This window comes from Argentina silus (genome assembly GCF_951799395.1).
Source record: "Argentina silus genome assembly, chromosome: 7".
Taxonomy (NCBI): Eukaryota; Metazoa; Chordata; class Actinopteri; order Argentiniformes; family Argentinidae; genus Argentina; species Argentina silus.
The window spans coordinates 4964335-4989993 of NC_139661.1; the positions used below are offsets into that span (position 1 = coordinate 4964335).

The following is a 25659-nucleotide window of genomic DNA, read 5'->3' on the forward strand; positions in this document are numbered from 1 at the left end:
GGACAGTTTCAGAAATGAATGCTTATTTTATAGATGTAAATGGGTTTCCATTGTTGTAAACGCTTTAACATATCTGCTTGTTGGTAGAATATGTTTCAGGCAGTGTAAAGGCAGATTTGGTAGACTTCACACTCTGTCTTTCTAACACAAAATGATACTGCCATATACGATGTAACTGAGCAATAGAACTTAAAGTGTAGCACACAAAAAAGAATGGCCAGTAACAATCAATACCATTTTATTTTTATAGCCCATTTCAGTCTCTGCAGACAATATGCGGTAGCTGTTCTAGTTCTATCTCTGGTGTTGTAAGTGCTTTTGTTGGGTAGATACTGTCAGTTAGTCTTTACAGTGCTTATATGGAGGAATGCTGATTATATATAATGTGATAGGATATGGTGTTGATATGAAATGATAGGGAGTAGTGTTGTTGTCTTAAGTGTGTAGATTTTGGCCCCAGTTCAAACAGAGAGCCGGGCAGGTGCCACATTGAGAGAGAAGGAGAGTGGCACAGTAGCGAATATGTGTGAAACCATTTCATGCTTATGGCCTTCCTGTGCTAATTAACACACCACATGATGCTGACACATTAATGCTAATAACACACACACACACACACACACACACACACACACATAAAACGAGAGGTTCTCTGATTCATCCACTCCCCTCCACTATAAATCATTTCCACAAAGATATGGAGAGGATCAAGAGCAGGATACTTAAACAACATTACATAAACGTGAAAACAGAGTCAGTGCTATTAGGCAACTGTTCTCAGTAATACACCCCTCAGAGAGTATGATGGACAAATACGACAGACAATCCCTGAATTTCAGCCTTCATATGTTACAGCACCGCACCGTGTATATTATATTTCACTGTTTCATTTGATCCTCTTTCCACCCAAACAATCCTCGTCCTCATAAGTGTCCTCTTCCATCTCTATGCAAATTCAAACTAAAGGAGGAAAGTTTGAGTATGTTTTATCACCACTTTCATCCTCTGGAATACCCTCCGGATCCTTCCTTATCTGTCCCCGTCACCTGGCTGGCATAATCGCCTGTACCCAGAAAGCCCTGGTGTTGTTCTTCTCAAGATAGGCATCTGAGCATCACAGACTCCCTCAAGGTGTCTACCGACCCTGCCAGCCAAGTACGACCCTGAACCATCAGATAAACAAGAAAGGAGGTATTCCTTATCATTCAGTATCACACACATTTTTTGGGTGACCGTGCTCTGTCCGTGCTGGGCGTGTGTGTGTGAGTGTGTGTGAGTGTGTGTGTCTGTGAGTGTGTGAGTGTGTGTGTGTGTGTGTGTGTGAGTGTGTGTGAGTGTGTGTGTGTGTGTGTGTGTCTGTGAGTGTGTGAGTGTGTGTGTGTGTGTGTGTGTGTGTGTGTGTGTGAGTGTGAGTGAGTGTGTGTGTGTGTCTGTGAGTGTGTGAGTGTGTGTGTGTGTGTGTGTGTGTGAGTGTGTGTGTGTGTGTGTGTGTGTGTGTGTGTGTGTGAGGCCTGTTAATGGGGTCTTATTGTGTGTAACCTGTGTCCTCTTTTCCCCTCTTCCCAGGATGCGGTGGGGAGTGCCAGCGCTGTGCGGCGGACCTCCAGACGGGAGTAGGAAGTGTGTGTCTCTGGTGTAAGGTGCCCAGGACCTTGTTGCTGGGCGACCACTGTGTCCGTCACTGTCACCAAGGATACTACGCCTGGCACGGAGCCTGCAAGAGTAAGTTTGGCTGTTGCATGGCTTTTGCTGTGGGCGTGACGGGCTGTATTTTTATTTAGAAGTTCCCATTATCATCATCATTTTCATCATCAATCAAACAGATTTGAATTCCACAGAGTTACAGCACACTTACCAAAAAGCATGCTTCTCATTCTTGCCATCATCATCTTCATTATCCCCACCGTAGTTTTAGTTTCCAGTAAGTCTTCCCAGACAGCAGCTGCCTGCACCATTAGCCAGTGTAAATCCCCCTATATTCTCCTCTATTCAAACACTGCATTAGCTTAGTGGGCAGTGGAGCATTCCATAGAGATTAAGCAGCAGATGAGCATTTGAACCTTTCGGCTTTACTCTCGGCCCAGGGGTCTCATTTGGACTACAGCCCCCATCACTCGCCATGCTGGGCCCTGGAGTCCTCGTAAAACATGGCTATATCTCTTTTAAAAGCCCCATAATCACTCTCCCCTTTCGCAGACTGTTCGATAGTGCTCGTCTGTGCTTTCAAAGTTTTAGTTCAGACCAGGGGTATGGAGGCGGTGCATTTGCTTCTCTCTTGTTCTCAAGATGGAGTGTTCTGTCGATATTAGATTTGTGTCTGGCTGATACCTATCGGTACAAGCAAGGATCCATTTTTACCTTAGAGCGCCATATCAGGGGGAGCAGGTGTAAACAAGGTCAGGACATGTCAGAAGGGAACAGAAATAGTGTTTTAAAGTGTTGTCAGATTGCCAGAGAGAGATGCCAAAGACAATAGAGGTGAGAGGGAAAAGCAATATTAGGCTTTTCAATAATATGTTACTCCCTGTATTGATTTAAGCTGAGGTAGAATGAAATGATTTTATTCATTGGTTCTAGTGAATGTGCCTTAAGAGTCTTCAATTTCAATTCCCATTTAAATGCACATAATTATTATAATAAAGTACCGCATCATGTTTTGTAATCCTTTAAATCACAGTAGCTACAATACTACTTTATTATCCTATAAAACACAGTAGCTACAATGTGACTTTATCGTCCTATAAAACACAGTCGCTACCATGCTATTTATCATCCTATAAAACACAGCTACAAAACACGATGTGGTACTGCGTTATAATAATTATGTGCATTTAAATAGAGCTGGACCAACAAATTAATTTCGGAAATGTTAGCTGTATATGAATGCTAGCCATTTCCACTCGATGTACACCTTTTTAAACTCTTAAGTTGGTCGTTACAATGTTACATGTATATTTTTTCTCTCCCAGGATGCCATTCTTCCTGTGAGGGCTGCAGTGGGGAGGGGCCTCTGTCCTGTACTTCCTGCCCCACCGGTTGGGTCCTGCTGCTCTCAGGGCTGTGTGCCCCCAGCTGTCCCCTGGGTTACTATGCCGATGGTGACAGGGTGTGTCGAGGTAAGCATGTGCTCTTGCCTTAGCAGCACTCCCTCACACACACACACACACACACACACACACACACACACACACACACACACACACACACACACACACACACACACTTAAAATACTACATTTCCAAGTCTTGCTAGAGCGGAGGTTCTTTGATCTTATCTTTATGAGCAGTCAGAGTGATATGATTGGCCAAGTGACTCTCTAACACCCACGAAAAACTAAATTCAGAAGATCCCACAAAAAGAAACAAACATCTACTGAAGGATAACATTATTACACACTCTATCGAGGAAACGGGAAAGGAACTGTACTTCTGTCTCTGACCTGAAGATGTTGTTCTTCCGTAGTTGGCAGTCGGAAGTATCTGGTGAAATATGGCCGACCACTGAAAACTAGATATATCTAATACTGTATATCTAACTAGACATCGGAGGATGGGTTCATTGTAATGTATGGAATGGAATGAGGAATGGTATGAAACACACCATTCCTCATGTATTTTGCTACCATTCCTCACTCCATTCCATGCATTACAATGAGCCCATCCTCCGATGTCTACCTCCACCAGCCTCCCCTGCTGTATATCTAACGGTTGTTCTCTGTGGTTTTACAGCGTGCGGCAGCCAGTGTCTGACATGTGACGGGGCGGGAGTGTGTACGTCCTGTCGAGACCCTGGCAAGGTGCTGCTGTTTGGAGAGTGCCAGTATGACAGCTGTGCCCACCAATACTACCTCAACACCACCACCCAGGCATGCAGAGGTAAATGGGGGCACAGCGCCCAACACTCATGGCACCGATGTGGGCCAGGAGAGAACCGGAGTGATTATACTGTAGGCCTACATCAGGATTTGATCGGATTAGGATAGAATTAAAGATTAAATAGCAGTTTTCATATTCACTCTCTGTTATGTTATGGTTACATGAAGCCGAAATCATGTCCGAACTGATAAAACAGGAAATTACTCCGTACTCCAAATGCACTGCACCAAGCCCTTTATCTGAGGAGAAAAAAATGCATCTTAATGAGATTTTCCCTAGTATTGGACCTCTAAGCAACCCCGCTCCCAAAGAAGCCATCCACTTCACACTTCTTATACAGGATTACGGCTACGCTAACCGCTAGTGCGGGAGAGGAATTTGATTTCCTGGGAGACAGGCTAGCGGCATGGAGGAGAAAGAGGGCAGCTGTTGCCTTACACCTCAGCAGGTGTCCCACCGGCAGTTAGTCAATAGCACTCTTGTTTATCCCCCGAGCTATCTGAAAAGTCCCTCTGAACCTTGGGTGAACCGCCGCATAGATTGAAGCAGGACTTCCATTAGCTATGCTAGCTATAGCCGCCGCTGCTGTTGTTGTTGTTGTTGTAATTATTCTGCCTGGCTAGGTTATGGGAATGTTGCTGTAAGGACAATCAGAATTGGAGATGAGGAGGTTGTGTGTTGAGCTTCTCACACAAACAATGGAAACAAGTTGAAGCAAGAAGGATTGTGTAGTGACTTTGTTTATGCCAGAGATACCCTCTGGGCATTTGAGATTGTGTCACAGTGGTGCAACAGTCAAAGCTGATGTTGTACAATGGTCGTGACAGTATTGTTTTTAAACGTCAAAAACAATGAAAACGATGGAGCTCTGTTGCTATGTTGGATTGGATTGACATCACATATTTGATGGTTGTTGATTAGTCATATGTTGGTTGGAGGATGGAATGGTAGTGGGAGTGAGTTTGCGTGCAGCACCTACAGTTTGTCATGAATGTGAAATGGGGTCATGGTGAGTCAGGTGTGAGCTGATTGACCCCCTGCAACTTATGCTGTGACTTCATTGACTAGGTTGACATTTTTTTTCTGACAAGCATGGGTCAGAAGACTACAAAAGGGCCACACTCTGCCTCTCTGTGTGTCTCTGTGTCTCTGTGTTTCTGTGTGTGTGTGTGTGTGTGTGTGTGTGTGTGTGTGTGTGTGTGTGTGTGTGTGTGTGTGTGTGTGTGTGTGTGTGTGTGTGTGTGTGTGTGTCTCTCTCTCTCTCTCTCTCTCTCTCTCTCTCTCATTCTCTGACTTTATCAAACTTTCTGTCTTTCTTCCCCCCTTTCTCTCCTACCTATCCTTTGTTCTCTGAATCCTCCACCCTCTCTCATTCTCCTACCCTCTCTCTTCCCCTCTCTGGTCTCTTATCTGTGCGTCTCTCACTCTCATCACCCCTCTCTCTCATCCCTCTCTCTCTGTCTGTCTCTCTCTCTCTCTCTCTCTCTCTCTCTGTCTCTCTCTCATCCCTCTCTCTCTGTCTCTCTCTCTCTCTCTCTCTCTCTCTCTCTCTCTCTCTCAGAATGTGATTGGAGCTGCAATGCCTGTAAGGGGCCCCTGCGGACCGATTGCCTGCAGTGCATGGAGGGATACGTGCTCCAAGGGGGCGTATGCATCCAAGGCTGTTCCCCGGGGTCCTACCAGGAGGGAGAAAGATGCCAGAGTCAGTGCCTGAATGTTATCATTTGACTTCTTAATTGAATGTTTTTGTCTGTTTAACTTAATCTGCAAAGTATGAGTGTAGACATTTTAGACTTCTCTCTTCATACAGTACTTGTGACAATTTTCGGAATGATTAGCATATTCCCTTTTCACATTCTGTCAATCGAAAGCTGGCACAGTAGAGTTACATTGTTTATCTCCCATATTCAATCCAAACATACCTTATTCCAGTGCCAGCCTCCATTGAAGAGGAGCCTGGCAGTGCCCTCTGCCAATACAACAGTGTCAGTGCCAGCGTGTTGGCAGCCAGACTCATACTGCCTGTATGTGTGCTCTGTCTCCTTCTGTGCCAGGCTGTGACGACCACTGTGAGGAGTGCCAGGGCCCTGGCCAGTGTGGGCTATGCCAGCCCCCCTATGCCACTCTACAAGGCCAGTGTGTGCTGGAGTGTGGCAGGAAATACTTTCTGGATGCTTCTGTGCAGCTCTGTACACGTAAGGGAATCTCCATACAGTAGAAAGCCAACATAAAGGTCCAGTATGTTCATTTGAGCTTTAAAATGGTGCTAAATGGCCATGATAAATCAGTACAGACAAGTCTTCTAATGGACATGTAATTCAGTCAAAAACAAAGCGCCTTCTAAAATGTGGTGTCGTGGTCGAGCACTGGCCTTTACTGACCATTTTTAGTTTTGTTTGTATACAAGAATATGCACACAATTCCCGCTATAAGAAAACCCAGCATAGGTACGTTTTCATATTAACCGTGCGGCCAGAGAGGGCAGCAAGGCATGTTTCAACTTTAACAGATTCATATTCAGTCATGTTTGGGCAAATGTGTCAAATTCATCAAATGGATGACATGCTATGTTAGACGATATGAATGTGAATAGATATATTGGTTTGGCATTGAATGAAAGGATTTCGTACACTAAGATCTGTCAGCCTTGTACAATGTACTTTTGATACAGACATATTCTCTCTTTGGTTTCTGAGAATAAAGACGTTGACATAGAATTGGTTTCTGAGAGAGAGAGAACAGAACAGTCTCTTGAATAATGGTCACGTCTCAACTGTTTTGGTCTTTTTTTCCCCAGCATGCTCTGCTGACTGTGTGGAGTGTGAGGGGATTGGACGGTGCAGAGTGTGTCGTGAGACCACCTACCTGAGGGATGGCTACTGCTCTCCCGACTGTGGACATGGTTTCTATGCCGACAAGAAGACCAGGACCTGCCATGGTAAAACATTCACTCTACGGAACATAGAGGAGTGTACTGCTAGATGATCTCTCACCCTCTCTTATAATGGAGATCAACTCTGTCTCTCTTTCTCTCTCCCTCTCCCTCTCTCTCTCTCCCTCTCCTTCATCCACCTCTCCCCTTCATAGCAAACAAACACACCCCGACCCTCCACATCAACGGCTCTCTCCTGGTCCCCATCGGTGGGACTAGACCTCTGGGCCTCAGCCTGGTCTCTGTCCAGGACCCTGATAGCCCCCCAGAAAGGCTGCTGCTCCAGTTGCTCCAGACCCCCAGCAATGGCAGGCTGGTCCGCGTGGAAGGGGACAGGGAGACAGCTCTGGCTAAGGAGGACTCCTTCACCTGGGCCCAGCTGAAGAGCGGAGATGTCCGGTTCAGCCACAACAAGGAGAACGCCAAGTAAGTGCACTTTATAGTGTCTGGGATAGCGAATATGCTAAAGGATGGTTCAAGGATGGTGTGTGTGTACGTGTGCTTGTGTGTGCTTGTGTGTGCGTGCGTGTGCGTGTGTGTGTGCGTGAGTGTGCTTGTGTGTGTGCGTGTGTGTGTGTGTGTGTGTGTGTGTGTGTGTGTGTGTGTGTGTGTGTGTGTGTGTGTGTGTGTGTGTGTGTGTGTGTGCATGTGTGTGCGTGTGCGTGTGTGTGTGTGTGTGTGTGTGTGTGTGTGTCTAAGCGGCACACTTACTCTTCAGAGGACTAGATCACAAGCCTGCTGGAAGCTTGAGCTCCCAAAATATTTACCAGAGCAATTTATTGGTGTGAGATCAAAAGTTAGTTTCCTCTTTCTTCCCTGCATTCATTAAAGAAGTCCTTCATCTATAATTAATCCTCCAAAAATATCAGAGTCGTTTAGAGGCAGTGCATAAAGTCTGGCCTGGAAACATGGCTCATATTTCTGCCTTACTTTAATTCTGCATTTTACACTGTAGACTAGACTACATTTTGAATTAAATTATAGTTTATAGCCTCGAAAGACGAATAAAGTGGTGACTCATCGCACATTGTTGTCAGTAATTCAAAGTAATTGAGGAGTTTTATTGGAATTTCATTGTCATGAAAAAAAGCAATCAAATTCTGCAAAAGGAATAATAAGGTGCAACGAGACTACAGAGATTAACGGGACGGCGGTTACGGTTACATTTGCAAAAGCAAGTAAAATACGACATAATGTTGTTGATTACGTAACGATATCTGATGGCACAGTATGACGCCGTAATAACAACCCAAATAGTCTCTGTATCGCTGGGTAATGGTTTGGCTGTATGCCATACTGTAGACTGCACCCAGGGATTTCTGGGTAATGATACTTGCTTTGATGATGCTGACATGAGAGGTGAGAGGAGGCGATGCCCTGTCTTCTCTTCCCCAGCCCTACAGAGGTGATTAAAGCTAATGACTAACTTCTGGGCTCCCTTCCTGGCCTCATTCTCTCAGCGTCTCTCTCTCTCTCTCTCTCTCTTTCTCTTTCTCTCTCTGGTCTCCCTAGCCTCTATTCCCTCCCTGGCCTCATTCTCCCAGACTCCCCTAGCCTCTACAGCCTCCCTGGTCTCTCTCTCTCCCAGACTCCCCCTGGTCCCCCAGCCTCCAGACTAAAGGCCCGCTCCATCTATTTTCACCTCAGGATACTAGTCACCAAGCCAACCAGAGAGAGATGAAGGAACAGCTGTGTTGTTCATCTGTGTTTGCGCACTGTTTGTCGCCTCTATTCTTCTTCTCATGCTGTCTTATTTTCTCTCATTGCGCAGTGTTTTTTCTCTCTCTCTCTCTCTCTCTCTCTCTCTCTCTCTAATGAGCATCTGTATGTGTCTGTGTTGTTCCAGGAATGGCCAGTTCATCCTGCGTGTCTCTGATCCCCAGCTCTTCTCCCAACCAGAAACTGTTCATGTCCAGGCGGTGTCCATGCAGGTACATGTACACCACAAACTACACTTACTGCATTGTTCAGAGCACACTTAAAAAAGAGGCCTGGGTCACAGGGTTTTTTGTTTGTTTTAGTTTTTCCCTAAAAAAATAAAGGTTAAACAAAGTACATACAATTTAAAAAAAAACACACACTCCAAAACATCCTTACACACACGCATTACAAAGCACAGCAGACTACGCCACACTTCCACACACTACAACTTTCCACTTCCACCTCACCGATCTTCCCAATCTTTACTCTCCTCTCTGGTGCTCCACCCACTCTGATATAAAGCCAGGTTTTTGATTGGCTCTTCCCAGGGCTGCTGCAGACAGTGATGGAGTGGAACAGGCAGTTGCCCGTGTCAAAGACATGGGGAGATACTCACAAGGGAGGGGATGTGCGAGAGAAAGAGAGAGTTAGAGAGAGAGGGATAAAGAGAGAGAGAAAGTCAGTGTAAGTCAGACTCTGGAAGTTTGTGATGTGTGTGTGTGCCCGCGCGTGTGTGCATGCGTGCATGAGCGAGTGAGTGCATGTAGACCATAGAGGGAATATGTGAGTCTGTGAGAGTTAGGGAGAGAGACAGACTGAGAAAGTAAGGCCACGGAAAAATGTGCCCTTTCAGACTGAGCAGAGGTAGGGAGGACATGTAGGTAGGGGGGGCCAGGTACCCTGAGCCCCTCTGTCGTTCTGTCTGACACAGAGACTGCTAATGAGATGGAAAAGTGAGGATTGGCAGGGGATTTGTTCAGAGCTTTGACATGGTGCTTCGTTCTTTTGTTACCTCCTGTCTCCTGCTCTGCATACTATTCTGCTACTTACAATACCTGCAGAGATTTGCACTCTCGGGGGACTTGTCTATGTCAGTGACCTCGAGAGTTGAACAGCACCCAGTGAAACTCAAGTAGCCTGGGCAGGAGATAGCGTGCTGTCTGCCTGTCTGCATGTCTGCCTGCCTGCCTGTTTGTCTGCATGTCTGTCTGTCCGTCTGTCTGTCTGCATGTCTGCATGTCTGCATGTCTGCATGTCCATGTGCATGTCTGCTTGCCTGTCTGTCTGTGTGCATATCTGCCTGTCTGTCTGTCTGTCTGTCTGTTTGCATGCCTGTCTGTCTGCCTGCCTGCCTGCCTGTCTGCCTGCCTGCCTGCCTGTCTGTCTGTCTGTCTGTCTGTCTGTCTAGGGTCTATAAGAAAGGCACTATAATTTGGCAGATCTCTACTCTGACATTCTATACTGATGAATGATACATTGTACTATACCCAAATTACATTTTCCTGTACCTCAGAATAGATTTTCTGAATACCCCATACAGTACATGTTAGAAGTCCAAAAGTTGTGAAAGGAGTTTGGATGTCCTCCAAAAGTTTGGACCCCCCCAACCCCCACCTATCTGTATTCATTTTGTGGAATGATAAGCAGGCCTGAAATCATTTGTCAAACCCAGGATATTGGCAATGTCACGCTGTGTCCCAGGGGTGGTCTGTTCTATGCCTCTCTCCAAAGGGAGTTGAGGATCCTAGCTGTCGTAGCGTAATAGCGCAGTGGCAAGGCTCACAGCCAGGGGGGAAATTGACTTCAGAAACCAACCGTTCTGCCATCTTGCTCCTGAATCCGGTCCAAAATGAAAACGACACGAAAACGACTGTAGGAAGCCAACATACATTTTTTTTTTTTCATCCTCCTTTAAGTATGATAGAGTGCTGAGGGGCCAAGGTGCTGACAGCCTAAATATGAACCGGAATCGTTCCCTCGTCTTTAAACACGGAAAAAGTTTGCCTGTGTGTGTGTGTGTGTGTGTGTGTGTGTGTGTGTGTGTGTGTGTGTGTGTGTGTGTGTGTGTGTCAGGGGATTTCATAAGTGGCTGGGGGGTCTTATAGCTTCGCGAACTGCCATGTTGTAGCATGCAGTAGCCACCCAATTGACAGCGAGCATATCCAATGGGTTTGTTTTCCCTACGCTCTGAGCCGGAGCAAGACTCCCCAGCCACAAAAGGGGTGAGTGAGTCGCCTGGCTGTCAGAGATAAAGTGCTTCTGCAGTCTTCCAGGACCTAGCAGTGGTCCTGGGGCCAGCTCCCTGTAGCTTACTTGGAGATGAGGGAGACCCTGATAACCCCCCCCTCCCTTGTATTTTATGCTGGGTTTGACAGGACGGTGAATATCAATTTCCCCAGAGGTCTGTAGGGGACGGGACGGATGAGACTTAGCAAGTCATCCTTCTTTCTCGTTTGTGTCAAAGCCAGTAGCAGGTCCCTCAAGCTTCTGCTAAAAGAACTGGACCAGAGCCAAAATGGAGCCCTATATCAGCCAAGGGGCCCTGAACTGCAGTACAGAGCTCTGCGGCTGGGTCGACCACGCTTGATTTAGCCTTGCGCAGAGTTGCGCCGTACACCTCTGTAGGACGGACCATGTATCATTGTCTCTGTATCCCCCCACTGCTCGCTCCTAACAAATGCTTGACAGAGGGAAAAAAGAAATGAGCTATAGCCATTTGAATTGGGTTCTTTTTTATGTGTACTGTATATGCCTGTGCCTGACTCTCAAACACAGCAGGCCCTACCTCACTGTAGGTGGTCTCCTGTTTTGACACTCTTTAAATGAGTGTGGAAGAGAGATTACGCTTCTAAACTCTGTTTATCCTTGACGGTATGCAGCAGTTCAGGTAGATCCAAGTAGGGCTCGGGGAGACGGAGCTTAACCTCTCGTTATTTTTTATCTTCACATACATTGGAAGCGGGAGACGATAGGCCATGTTTCACCCTGTGTGAAAATATTTATTTTCATAGACAGTTGGGGCCCCTCAGGGATGTCTCAGCCCTCCCTCCACTTTTACAATCAGTGGTAAAGTGTTGAAACATTGCCCTTTTTTACCGTCTGAGCCCATTCTGTTTCTGTTGGTATTGCGTCCTCCTGAATTCCATTATCTATCATTCAGTTTGGTAAATTAGCTCTGATTGAAATGGATTTTACCTCATCTCTATCTCATTCCTCTGATGAGTGACTCATTTTCTGGTTTTCCACTTTAAACTCCGTTTTCACCTACAAGAGTTGTAATGTTGTTTACTCTGGACTTGGGGCCAATTTATTGTTAATGGTACTTTGTTATCTAAAAAAAAAAAAGTCTAATTCAATAAATGGGACAGTAGCTGACCCCACGTACTTTCCACTCTTCTATATCACGTAGCCTCCACAGATTGTGACCCACAATCCTTTGCTGGTGGACCGAGGGGAGACGGCGGCCATCTCTAAATCGGTCCTGCAGATTGAGGACCCAGACAACGCCCAGGATGTCCTGGTCATGGTTCTGGCCCCGCCCCAACATGGCCAACTGACCCGTCTCCATGGTGACCGTGCACTGACACAGTTCAAGCTGGAGGAGTTGTCACGGGAACAGCTGCAGTACGTCCATGATGGATCGGAAGGGGAACAAGACGGAATGCTGCTGCAGGTTAATGATGGACACAGCTACCAGAATATTCTCCTACAGGTCAACATCGCCCATAAGGTAGGCCGGACTATATCACTATTCAAGAATAACACAGGCCTTGATTCACAGCAATTTTTAACCCGTCTTCTTAACCCTAACCCTTACCTTAACCCTAACTGTAACCCTAACCAATTCCTAACTTTAACCGTAATTTCAAACTGTTAGCATTAGCAACTTCTGGGTTAGCGAAAACGGCCGACCGCACAAACAGCAAATGACATCAGAGCCAACGATAGCCCTGAATCTTATCATGTTGTAGCTTTAATTCTCGGACTGTCTTACCTCCTACATGTTTTTTTTTTACTTTGTTGCTTGCCTATGTTTTGTTATAATGAATGGCTTGTTTTTTGCAACAACAAAAAAAGTTAAAAAAAAAAAATGTTTTTACCAAAACCTATTTGCCTGAGGATCAAACTTTTTCTACTGTATATTGACACTAGTTGTTACAATCAAACTTGCTCTATATTAACTTTATATTGACATTTGACTTTCATAGTCAATTGTATGCGATATAATTCACTAGGTAGATAACTTAAGCGTAAGACCAGGGCATTATAAAGGCAAACATTATGAGCTCTATCATCGCTATTATTGAGAGGCTGAGATAATTATCTGACAATAACACAGAGAGAGGCCACCGTGAGAGAGGAGCCTCTTGTGTCTCGTTTGGCATGACCTGCGATTGGCAACCCCCCCCCCCCCCGACCCCCCTCATTATCAACCCCCAGTGGAACAAGGCAGGACCTGCCTCTATTGGGGGAGATGTCTAGACAGATAGCAGCAGAAAGACAAGACATATCCAGGCTACACTCCCAGGCTGTGTCCCCTGCAGGCATCTTGTCTACCCCCCCCCCCCCACAGACCCTCCACCTGCCTGCTTGCCTGCCTGCCTGCATCTCTCACCTCTCTCTGGGGAGGTCCCAGGGCCTGGATCATGTTACATACACACACAAGACACACACAAGTACAGGATAATATAGACAAACACACACACACGCACATGCACACACAAAACACACACACACACACACACACACATACACACACACACACACACACACTCACATTATCACACTTCTACGCATGTAGACATATACAAACACACAATTCCCCAACACACACACACACACACACACACACACACACACACACACACACACACACACACACACACACACACTTTTATTTAAATGCAGTTCAACAGGCAGCCATTGTGCAGACGTTGTAAACTAGCATTGACCGACATCAGACAAGTCATGTAATTCAGACCGTCCTCTCTTCTTCTCCGTCACTGTAAATCAATATTCCTGTTTCCTCTCTCCCATATTCATTCCCTGTAAAACCTCCTGATGTTGCATTCTGTCAAAGCAATGCACTAGATATAAGACTGGGGATAGACACCAGACATAATGCGAACCGAAGCCTCTTGATATATGAGGACGATTTCGGGTGCATATATCAATAGTCAGGAGTGGCTTCCGCTTCTACTCTCCTCCCATTTCGCCTAATCTGATCTGAGTGGACTGGACAGGTGAAAGCTAAATCCCCAGCTAACTTTCCTACACATTGCTTTCAACTCATCCTGTCTCGTCAGATCAGCACACAGGAAGCAGACCCTCCTAAAACTTTCAATTATTGAGATGCACCACTCCCCTCTAAATCAACGCCTCCAGCGGCAGCGAAGAGTGCACACACTGTGTCAATCTCTTCTCACGTTTCATCACACTTCACTCTGCCATTACCATGTTTGGCACTCACTCTCTCAACTCTTTACCTCGCCACCCTAACAGCTGGCAGTGGTGCCAAGCTGTGCCCGGAAAACAAAAGGGCTCCAGAAAGACGGATCACTGAGGCGAGGAGAGTAACTAGCCTTTAATGACCTAGTGATGGATGGCTTTTCTCCAGAGAGGACTCAGGCCTTTCTGCGGTCAGCATTGTTGCCTCCCGGGAAGAAAAGGGACCTTTGGCTTTCAGTTACAGTACATTTTGGGAAGAACTTGTTGAGGGTCTCTGTACGGACTTTTGGTTTATTTTGTTCCCCGGCAGTGTGTGGGAATTATGGATTTTGATTGGCCGGCAGGCTCAAAGGACCAATTGCTAAGCTTGTTATTTGATATCAAGGGAGGCTAGGTGGTTTATTATGTTTATAACTGTACTTTTAGGTTGGTCCTGTCCTGTCATGGAATTTTGCACACCTGTTTTTAGCATTTATCGAAAAAATGTGGTTTCTGCAGTAAATTATCACGTTTATGACGGAGACTATGATAACTGTGGATTGGGTCTTCAATCTTGATTTAAAATCACCTTCAAATCTGTAGCGACTACTTACTTTCGAGATTTGCTGAGTCATTTGGGACGTAATAGCGGCCATTTTTAATTTCTGCTAAATTGGAGCCACTGTGACATTGCTGTAGTATTCACTCTGAGTCTGCCCCTCCTCTACAGCTGTGACAGGCTAGCTCACCCTGCGGACTCCATTTTCTCTCCGATGAGTTATTAAAAAATGAGGAATGACAGTGTCATTACAATTGCATTAGCATCACATCACTTTAACAGCCCAGTGTTTTATAGATTCTTTCTCAGTTCCCCGTCTATCTCATACAGTATGATTTGGTCTTTTGTGGACACCGGCCAAAAACTCTCCTCCTCTCTTCTTCTTTTTCAATCCCTTACCCCCCGTTGGCTGGCTCTGAGCCTGGTGAGATTGTGTGAAGCTCAGTGTGCTGAACAAATTACCCCCAGTGCGACATCTATACATCAAGGCCCCAAGATTGGTTTGGATTTTGGAGTGGAGTGAAGCCAAGGTATATTCCTGAAAGCGAATCATCATAGTTTTGATCCTTGTTCTTGAGTTGACCTTGATGGTTGTCTTTAATGATTGATTTTGTCCTCCTGTGTTCCAGTGTTCTTCAGAAAAGCAGGCCTATACTATCTGGTTGCTGACTCTGAGCTTTCCCACCGCTGCTAATACGCTACTACAATATGCTATGATTTTCTCACCCCGGGCCAGAGATGGGCTTGGTTATTATCTTTTCTGGCAAATTTCTCCAACTCTGCTACCCCACACATATCTATTTGCCGTCATTATGACCTGCTGAGAATGCCAGACTGAGCTTGAAGTTGGGGTTGTTTTCAGGGAGATTCTGACATTTTGACATTTTGACATTTTTCATGGAGGTCTTAGGTCTTAGGTTGTGTGAAAAGGATTGTGCATGTCCCTCAATACATTATTTTATATTGTATTGTATCAAAGGTGTATTGTAACTCATTGTGTGTGTGTGTGTGTGTGTGTGTGTGTGTGTGTGTGTCTGTGTGTGTGTGTGTGTGTGTGTGTGTGTGTGTGTGTGTGTGTGTGTGTGTGTGTGTGTGTGTGTGTGTGTTCTGGTTGTACAGAACGCCTACTTTCCTCATGTTCTGTCGGTGCCCATGACCTGGGTGAGAGAGGGGGGCATGGTGAGGCTGGGTAAGAAGTACCTCAAGGCTGAATATAAGGGGGCCAGTGATGAAGAGATCCTGTACACCATAGTCCCCTCCAACGGAAGCCCTCAATACGGTACATAGGCTTTTTAAATTGCTCCTCTTTTTTTTCTCATTATGCAGTGTTCAGCTATTAATGATATGAATTTTTAGGAATATTTCTCCCACCTGCCGTTTTCAATTAAATTCCTTGCCCTTTCTCCTCCTCTTTCCTTTCATCAATCCCTTGTTTCTCACTCTTCCCTGTCACCTTCCCCCCCCTCTCTCCCTCCCTCCCCCCAGGTGAGGTGGTGTTGGTGGCCATGCCAGCCGATGGCCCGGTGGAGGGTTGGCACCCCTCTCCCGAGGACAGGAGCTCCACGCCCACCAGCTCCTTCACTCAGCAGGACGTGAATGAGGGCATTGTGTGGTACCGCCACTTTGGCGTAGGGGCACACAGCGACACCTTCCAGTTCCAGGTGAGTGCTGTGCCCGCACTGCCCGCCACTGCCAGCCTTGGACTGAGCACCAGCTGCTGCAGGCAGAATGCGCGAATGGTCTCTCTTTTGTGATTTGCTCCTTTTGTTTGTTTTCTTTTCCTTCTCCTCCTCTTTTCCTCTCATTTTGTGCCCCTATCCCCCTTCCCCTCTCTCCCCTCCCTCCTTTCTTTTTTCCCCCTCTCTCGCTCCACAGTTCTTTTTCTCCAAACACCTTTTCCCTCTCCCCTATCGCCCCCATTCCTCTTCCCCTCCCTTTTATCTCTCCCTTTGCTCCTCCTTTCCCCTCCTCCTGAGCCTTCCAATCCCAGAGCTAGTCCAATCCCTCAGTATAAGTATGACTCATCACGAGAAAAATTAAATCTTATCAGAAAAGCCCATTGGTGTAAATAGGAACAAATTGCTCACAAATTAGCATTTAATCCTGGATTATCCTGGTGAAATAAACACAGCGTTTATGTCATGACAAATGGGACGCGTGTGAAGCATCATTCGCCCAGTCCTTAATTGCTCCTTGGCAGAACTGGATGCGCTAGCCGCCAAGACAAACACCACTCCTAGTCATTTGAATGCGCTCCCGCAATGTTTGTTCCATCCACTAAGTAGAATGGGTTTATGATTATGCGTTATGAAATTCAAATGACACCCGCAACATGCCTCATCATTTTTTGATGTGAGGCATAACCTGTCAAAACTGAAATCCTCTGATATATCATCATCAAACTGTATCGTGTTCCGATGGACGGGTTTAGGTGGCTGAACAGTTAGCTCATTGTCAAAATGCCATGTTTTTTAATTGCTATTGGTTTTATTTGCTGTTTTATTGACATGTGTGGCGACTTGTCGAATTGGTAGTGTTATAATTATGGTGTTACTGTTGGATAAAAGCTTATTGTGGCAGAATTTGGCAGCTGAACATGGCATGGTTTTGCCTCTCCAAGCATTACCTAATGCAGTGTGCCACATTCCAAAATACTTGTATAAGTAAGTACTTTTGGAAGTAATTCAGCACTTTTTCATAAGCTTTTGGATCAGTGGCAACATGCACAGGCACTTCTGCAGTTAAAACATTAATGTGACAATCAATAAAAAGCAATTATCGGTATACAAAGTATATCAAGTGGTGCATTACTTATGAAGGAAATATTGTGGTGTATTTGATGAGAGTTGAAATGGGGGATGATGATTGGTGATAAAATGACCTCTATGGTTTAGGTGTCCAATGAGGGCTCACCGGACACACTCAGTGATGCCCAGACCTTCACCATTGGAGTGCTGCCCCAAATCCCAGGATTCCCTCAGCTCTCACCCAACTGTGACCTACAGATGACGGTGAGGGACAAACAGAACTGCCAAACAGGAGTTAGAGCTTGTACTGTATGATATTTATGTGCATGATCATGCATGCCTGAAGGATGTGTTTAATTGGCTGTTATAGTGTTTAGTATAGTGTGTGTGTGTGTGTGTGTGTGTGTGTGTGTGTGTGTGTGTGTGTGTGTGTGTGTGTGCTGTTGTATCCGTGCGAATGCTTCATCGATGTGAATGCTGGTACTGTACGTCTTTGAGATCATTGTGTTTTATCGTACGGTACAATGTTTCATATTTTGTTTATCCTGCTTTCTATCATACAGTCATTGTTCAATGTTGTTTCTCAATCTCTGTTCTCACCTTGGTGTGTGTGCGCCTTCTGTGTATGTGTGTGTGTGTGTGTCTGTGTGTCTGTGTGCGTGCACGTGTGTGTGTGTGTGTGTGTGTGTGTGTGTGTGCCTTCTTTGTGTGTATGTGTGTGTGCGTATGTATGTGCGACCGTGTGTGTGTGTATGTGTGTGTGTGTCTCCATGCAGGCGCTGGAAGATCGTGTGACTGTGATAACACCAACAGCTCTATCCTTTGTGGATACGGAGACACCCAGTGAGAAGCTTGTCTACAACATCACCAAGCCCTTACCACAGGGACAAGGTAATCTACACCGCTATCACACTGATATGGCCCTGGGGGGAAGCAGACATATCAACTACAGCACACTCTCAGAGAAAGGAGAAGGAGAAGAAACCATGCCACTGTAGAGTTATGGCTGAAACCTGATTAGGAATGGCATTCAGAAATTAAACTGACATTATAGAAGATGTTGCCACTGGGGGTGCTCTTGAGCCAAAAGGGGTCCACTTATTTGTGGGGAATAATGTCCAGAAATGCACAAAACCTCATTGCACAAAAAGGGGCACACCTCCCCATATCCAAGAGCATCCGCCTAGAGCATCAGCCTAGAAGTTTGATAGCTTAAAAGTAAGGATTGTCTGGTTTAATGAGGCTAGAGATTTATTAATATTATATCATAGGAGTATGATAACCAGAGAGTCAACACTCAGGCAAAAGGCAAAATCTGAGGTAAAAATGAAAATCAACTTCTATAGTGTACCTTAGTATACCTGATTTAAATGTCATACATATCAATATTACATTTTGAACTACATTAAATTCTGTCGTGTAGTTTTGTTTGTCTCAGGCATTAAATTATGTAAAATACTGTTGCTAGCTACATTATGGTAATTTTACAATACCACCTGCTGAGGATGTTACATTGATTTCATGAAATATAAACAAACCATAACAAATGACTCATCGTGCTACTGTGTTCCAGGTGCTGTTGAACATCGTGACAGACCCTATACGCCGGTGTCCTTTTTCACACAGGCAGACATCAACAAGGGAAAGATCCTCTACAGACCCCCCCAAGCCCCCTCCCACCTCCAAGAGCTGTATCAGTACTCCTTCATTGGTGAGACACACACACACACACACACATACACACACACACACACACACACACACACACAGACTTACACACACACAGACTTACACCCACACATCCATTCACTCACCCACCCACACACACAAACACACACACAGACTTACACACACACATCCATTCACCCACACACACACACACACATACAACACTGACTCCCTTGACATAGTCCCTCCTATTAACATGGTGTTCCACGTAAGCCAGTTGCACTGTTCGTGATGTAATGTATGTTCGAAGTAAGGGCAAAGTTTTGGCTCAGTTCAGATTTCACAGTGTCTCTTAACAGCTCACTGGAATGTGATGTTTTGAATGAATTAGCACATAGCTTTCTCAGTTGACGGTAAGGTTAGATAGGTCGATAAAGATGAATAAAAATAATTTTAATTCATACATCCAGGAGCCGGCCTACATACTGTAATTCTTTCTGGAATAATCAAGAACTAAAAATGTGATTTGATGAACAGGGATAAACCGTGTATTGACCACAGCTGGAATGGCTATGGGTAGAATCCTAACTTGAGATCCACGAGCTTAACTCGAATCATTGCACACATTTTCCATTGACGTCAATGCAAGACTTAGGCAAATGCCATAGTTTCATGTGTGAGGATTCCACCCTCCAGTATATGTAACCAAATAACGCTGGACCTGGGTAAAGGTCTCTGTGCAGGAAACTGTCCTTAAAAGGCTAGTAGAGACATTCGTCAAGTGTAAATTGACCTTACAGCAGCAGTTTCAGTCATCTTATAACAGTGTTTTACTCCCCACAGGTCTGCCAGAGTCGCTGAATATCTATTTCACAGGTATATATAATACATCTATGGCTGTGGCTTTAGAGGAGTACGGGAACAATCATACCCCCTCCTCCTCCCCTCCACCTTTCCTCTCTCTCAATCCTGATTGTTCCCCTCCTCTACCCTCCCTTTATTTCATCCCTCTCTTCACCCCATTCTCTGACTTCATTCACCCACTTGACTGGGTGTTCACCTCCTCGAGCGTGCTGTCTATCGCTCTGTCCACAGGGTTTATTTAAGGGGTCTGGAATGGAGAGATATGAATTTTCCTCCCTCTCTTTCTTGTGCTGTGGCTGTCCGGCTTTAATGGTACATTCAAACAGGGAGCACACGCAGACACACGCACGCACGCGCGCACACACACACACACACACACTCACTCACTCAGGTCTCAGGCAATCTGTGTTCGGCGAAAACCGGTGTATAACTTATGGGCGCACACACACACACACACACACACACACACACACACACACACACACGTATATATATCATCAGAAAAAATATGCCGCATGTTCCTCAAAACTGTGTTCGGCGAAAACCGCTGTATAACTTACGGGCGCACACACACACACACACACACACACACACACACACACACACTCACACACACACACACACACACACACACACACACACACACACGTATATATATCATCAGAAACAATATGCCGCATGTTCCTCAAAACTGTGTTCGGCGAAAACCGCTGTATAACTTACGGGCGCGCGCACACACACACACACACACACACACACACACACACACACACACACACACACACACACACTCACTCAGGTCTCAGGCAATCTATGTTCGGCGAAAACCGCTGTATAACTTACGGGCGCACACACACACACACACACACACACACACACACACGTATATATATCATCAAAAAAAATATGCCGCATGTTCCTCAAAACTCCACTGAAATCATTTTGAAGGCGTGATGAGAAAAGCGTATCACCCTACACTGGGGATTCTCCAGTCTCATACGCTGGTTCAACTGTGACACACTCCACTGGTTTTAACATGGTGTCGGGTCACTATCCTCGATGCACACCTCTTATAGATGAACGTATGTATTCAGCTGTCACTGTGGTTGTTTTGACCTCAAGATACATGTCTTCTCCATTATCTCCATTCTATATGCAGGTGTTATGTGGTGCAAGAGGTACCATGGATTACTAGTTCAGTGGATGGAAAGTGGTCCTATATGTTTTGAAACATTTACCAAAGTGCTTTTTTGTTTTCTGTAAGCCTAAGGGCATATCCTCGCATAACACGCAGATACTAACTCACTAACACACACACGGACACGCACACACACACACACACACACACACACACACACACACACACACACACACACGTATATATATCATCAGAAAAAATATGCCGCATGTTCCTCAAAACTGTGTTCGGCGAAAACCGCTGTATAACTTACGGGCGCACACACACACACACACACACACACACACACACACACACACACGTATATATATCATCAGAAAAAATATGCCGCATGTTCCTCAAAACTGTGTTCGGCGAAAACCGCTGTATAACTTACGGGCGCACACACACACACAAACACACACACACACACTCACTCACTCACTCAGGTCTCAGGCAATCTATGTTCGGCGAAAACCGCTGTATAACTTACGGGCGCACACACACACACACACACACACACACACACACGTATATATATCATCAGAAAAAATATGCCGCATGTTCCTCAAAACTGTGTTCGGCGAAAACCGCTGTATAACTTACGGGCGCACACACACACACACACACACACACACACACACACACTCACTCAGGTCTCAGGCAATCTATGTTCGGCGAAAACCGCTGTATAACTTACGGGCACACACACACACACACACACACACACACACACACACTCACTCACTCAGGTCTCAGGCAATCTATGTTCGGCGAAAACCGCTGTATAACTTACGGGCGCACACACACACACACACACACACACACACACACACACACACACACACACGTATATATATCATAAAAAAAAATATGCCGCATGTTCCTCAAAACTCCACTGAAATCAATTTGAAGGCGTGATGAGAAAAGCGTATCACCCTACACTGGGGATTCTCCAGTCTCATACGCTGGGTCAACCGTGACACACTCCACTGGTTTTAACATGGTGTCGGGTCACTATCCTCGATGCACACCTCTTATAGATGAACGTATGTGTTCAGCTGTCACTGTGGTTGTTTTGACCTCAAGATACATGTCTTCTCCATTATCTCCATTCTATATGCAGGTGTTATGTGGTGCAAGAGGTACCATGGATTACTAGTTCAGTGGATGGAAAGTGGTCCTATATGTTTTGAAACATTTACCAAAGTGCTTTTTTGTTTTCTGTAAGCCTAAGGGCATATCCTCGCATAACACACAGATACTAACTCACTAACACACACACGGACACGCACACACACACACACACACACACACACACACACACACACACACACACACACACACACACACACACACACCCTACAACACTGACTCCCTTTACATCGTCGCTCCCATTAACATGGTGTTATACGTAAGCCAGTTGCACAGATGGTTGCACACACTGGATAGAACATAAAGTACACATATAGACTGTGTTGAGGTGGACTGTAACACTGCCTGGCCTGAAAGATCGTCACGTTGTCTTCACATGAGAACATTTAGATGTAGTCACTTGGTGGTAGAGGTTTCAGGGTTCTGTCCATCTTGTTCCATTGTTTCATGGCGTCTCTTCACATCTCTTCTTCCTCACCGACCTTCATTACCGCAGCTATCATGCATGTATCCTCTTGAAATGTCCTTATGCTTTTTTTTTTCAAAATATCAATGTGGTAGTCACCACAGCCCCAACTGAAATTAAATGAAACCTTTTCAAACATCGATGTGAAAGTCGTTTAAAGGCTGACAAAGCCTGTCAAGGCATGAATGGAAATCTACTCCACTCATCCCCCATGAAGTGTGTATATTACAGCACAGTATGGATGATCTCTAGGATTGATGAGAAATTACAGTGAATTAAAACTGATTGAACCAAATGTTGTTTTTAATTTCCCCAAAGTGCCCCTTAAAACGTTCCTCTCCAGGGAGCTAAGACACTAATTAGCCAAAAACGTTTGTGTGTGTGTGTGTGTACATGTGTGTGTATGTATGTGTGTGTGTGTGTGTGCGCACGCATTCGTGTGTCTGTTTGTGTGCATACACACATAGTGTGTATATACAGTGTGTGTGTATAAATGTATATGTGTATTTGTCTGTTTGTCACAGTGTCTGATGGAGAACACACCACTCCGGAGCTGGACTTTGCCATCCATCTGTTGGCCAACCACCAGCAGCCCCCTGTGTTCCAGATCCTGGACCCAGTACTGGAGGTCAGCATGGGGGGAAGAACCCCCATAGGTAAGGACCCCCCCCCAGCCACCTTCCTCTCTCAATCACAAATGGAGATCTATGAAAATGTTGGTCATTCATTGTGTATTTTATACTGTACAGTACATTATTATTAGTTCACAAATGTCTTATGTACAAAACACACATTGATATACAACTACAGTATGTTGATACTAAATTATCATACAGAAGAATTATAATATTGGTATAATTCCACACAGACTGGTTGCTGCTCTGTCAGTTTGCCGCTGTAGGTAGTGTACTATAAGTTTGTTGACGTGTGTGTGTGTGTGTGTGTGTGTGTGGGCAGGTGGGCAGCAGTTGGCTGTGGCTGATGCAGACACAGCTCCAGATGAGCTGGAGTTTGAGCTGGTGGAAGGACCAGTTCATGGATCCCTGGTCAAGATGGACTTTGACACACAGACAGAGATGATAAACGGTGAGTATAGTCGCAGCACACATACAAAGTCACTCAAACATACACACAGGTGTGTACAGTATGCATCCAGATGGAACTGATCACCCTACATGGAATTAGACATGTTCTTTACCCTGTTTTAGGTAAACATAATGTGCAACATTACAGATGATAAATACAACATACTATCATGTACTAAAAACGATTTAAGTAATCCCATTTGTGGTTAGTATACGTATATTGACCAATCACTCTCTCTCTCTCTCTCTCTCAATCTGTAGCTCTCTCTCGTATTCGATTGAATGATAACGTTCTTGTCGCTCTTTCACCAGGTGACACGTTCTCGTTCAGTGACGTCACCAGGAACGTGCTTCAGTACGAGCACACTGGCCTCTCCAACGAAGAGGACGCCATCACCTTCTCTGTCACCGACGGCATCTCCATGGCGACAGCCACCGTGCAGGTGCTGGTGCTGGGGGTCGGAGGTGATGGGCCCAGGCGCGACCCGGAAGCACTCCTCTCCCTGGAGGTGCCTGAGAAGAGCAGCACCATCTTCAGACGGACACACCTGGCCTACACGGTGAGTGGGAGGGTAAAACATTTATTTTTTTAAATTGTAAAAAAAATAAAAAGTGTTATTGTACACACGAGCAGGTCATTACATGAGCAGGTCTCACTGACGACAAATAAACCTCTTTTAACTCACACCCATCAAAAACTAGTGTCGGAGGGAGAGCAGACAAGGCTGGATTTTTGCATAAAGAGTCATGGGAAACAGCAGAAAACAAATCTTTCATATTTGGGTAATTTGACCTGGTGAAGCCCTGTGGCAGCTGGTGCCATTCAAGATTAGGCAGGACAAATCTTTTTTCATGAGCTTGGCCTTATTTCTATTACAGCATATTGGATAACTGTCATTCATATTCCGTTCACCCTGCTCAATGTAACATCGATTTACATACAGTACCCACCTCGGGCATGATATTCGAATTTGCCCACCCTATACCCATCAAGAGGTTGCTACAACTTATCCTACAAATGAAAGTTATAATGCAGGTGCACAGGAGAGTTACAGTGGAGTAATCAAGGTGACAGTGACACATTTAATACTGCCTTGCACACTGGCTTGCCTGCATCTAGCTGATCTGATCACCCGCATACACAGTTCACTTTCATATCAGCCACATACAGCATCACTTTGCTCGTTGTATAATGGGTCGTTCAAGACAAGTCGGAAACTCAGAAATACGAGCTCCGCATGGGAAAAATCAATTTGAACAGCCCTACAACTTGTAATTACAAGTGGCCAACTCAAGGGGTCATCCTCGAGCTCAGAGTTTCCGACCTGTAGTTCCCTGACGTTATGTCAAATAGAATACTAACCATCCCTTTTTGATGGACATTTTCGTGGCGACTTCAGCTATATACCAAATGCTGGATGGGCTAATCCACCTCACACCTAGATTGTGCCAACTGGAAGAATAAAAGATAAAATCACTTGCTGTGTGAATGAAGGGTTCAGGGACATGTCTACAAGTACAAGTAGCCCCCTTGACTTCAAAGTGGATAGAAGTAGGAAAAAAGTGACTCTAGTTGCTAGGTTACGATGCTTTAGCTGGCAAGCTAGCTACTCACAATTAGTGATGATGCTAACACTGACTTTCCTGGCATGTTTATGCTAGTAGGTAGCTTGCTAGCATCAGGGAGTTAAATACATTTAGAGACACCCCTGTCATCATCGAATGGCTATGACCGCTGAATGGTTAACACTTATTTGCATGACAATTAGACGTTCCATGACCGTCCCAGCCCTAATTTAAATATATTCTGGAAATGTTCAGTATAATGTAGGCAGATAACATTGTTTTATTCAGAGTATTTATCCTTTAGTAATGTTAGCCTCTCTCTGTAGGGTATGCAGCGTGGGTTACCATTTTGACATCATGTTTTTGTGCAGCAGTCTCCAGGATGACTTAAATGCTGGTCTACTTTGTTAGATTATTGTAAACATAGAAGTGTAAT

The 25659-nt window shown here is 45.2% G+C and overlaps 1 protein-coding gene across 1 annotated transcript in view; it reads left to right on the top strand.

Moving 5' to 3' along the window:
• The window catches only part of fras1 (Fraser extracellular matrix complex subunit 1), a gene marked incomplete at its 5' end in the record, with an annotated part of 133067 nt that overhangs the window by 69490 nt on the left and 37918 nt on the right, over positions 1–25659 (top strand). The window contains 18 exon segments of the mRNA XM_083673255.1: positions 1567–1722; positions 2970–3116; positions 3730–3876; positions 5438–5578; positions 5931–6071; positions 6674–6814; positions 6964–7234; positions 8655–8739; positions 11919–12239; positions 15615–15774; positions 15981–16156; positions 17390–17506; positions 18019–18133; positions 18816–18953; positions 19754–19786; positions 23097–23228; positions 23530–23658; positions 23970–24217. Of these exon segments, the coding sequence (XP_083529381.1) occupies positions 1567–1722; positions 2970–3116; positions 3730–3876; positions 5438–5578; positions 5931–6071; positions 6674–6814; positions 6964–7234; positions 8655–8739; positions 11919–12239; positions 15615–15774; positions 15981–16156; positions 17390–17506; positions 18019–18133; positions 18816–18953; positions 19754–19786; positions 23097–23228; positions 23530–23658; positions 23970–24217 (2798 nt within the window).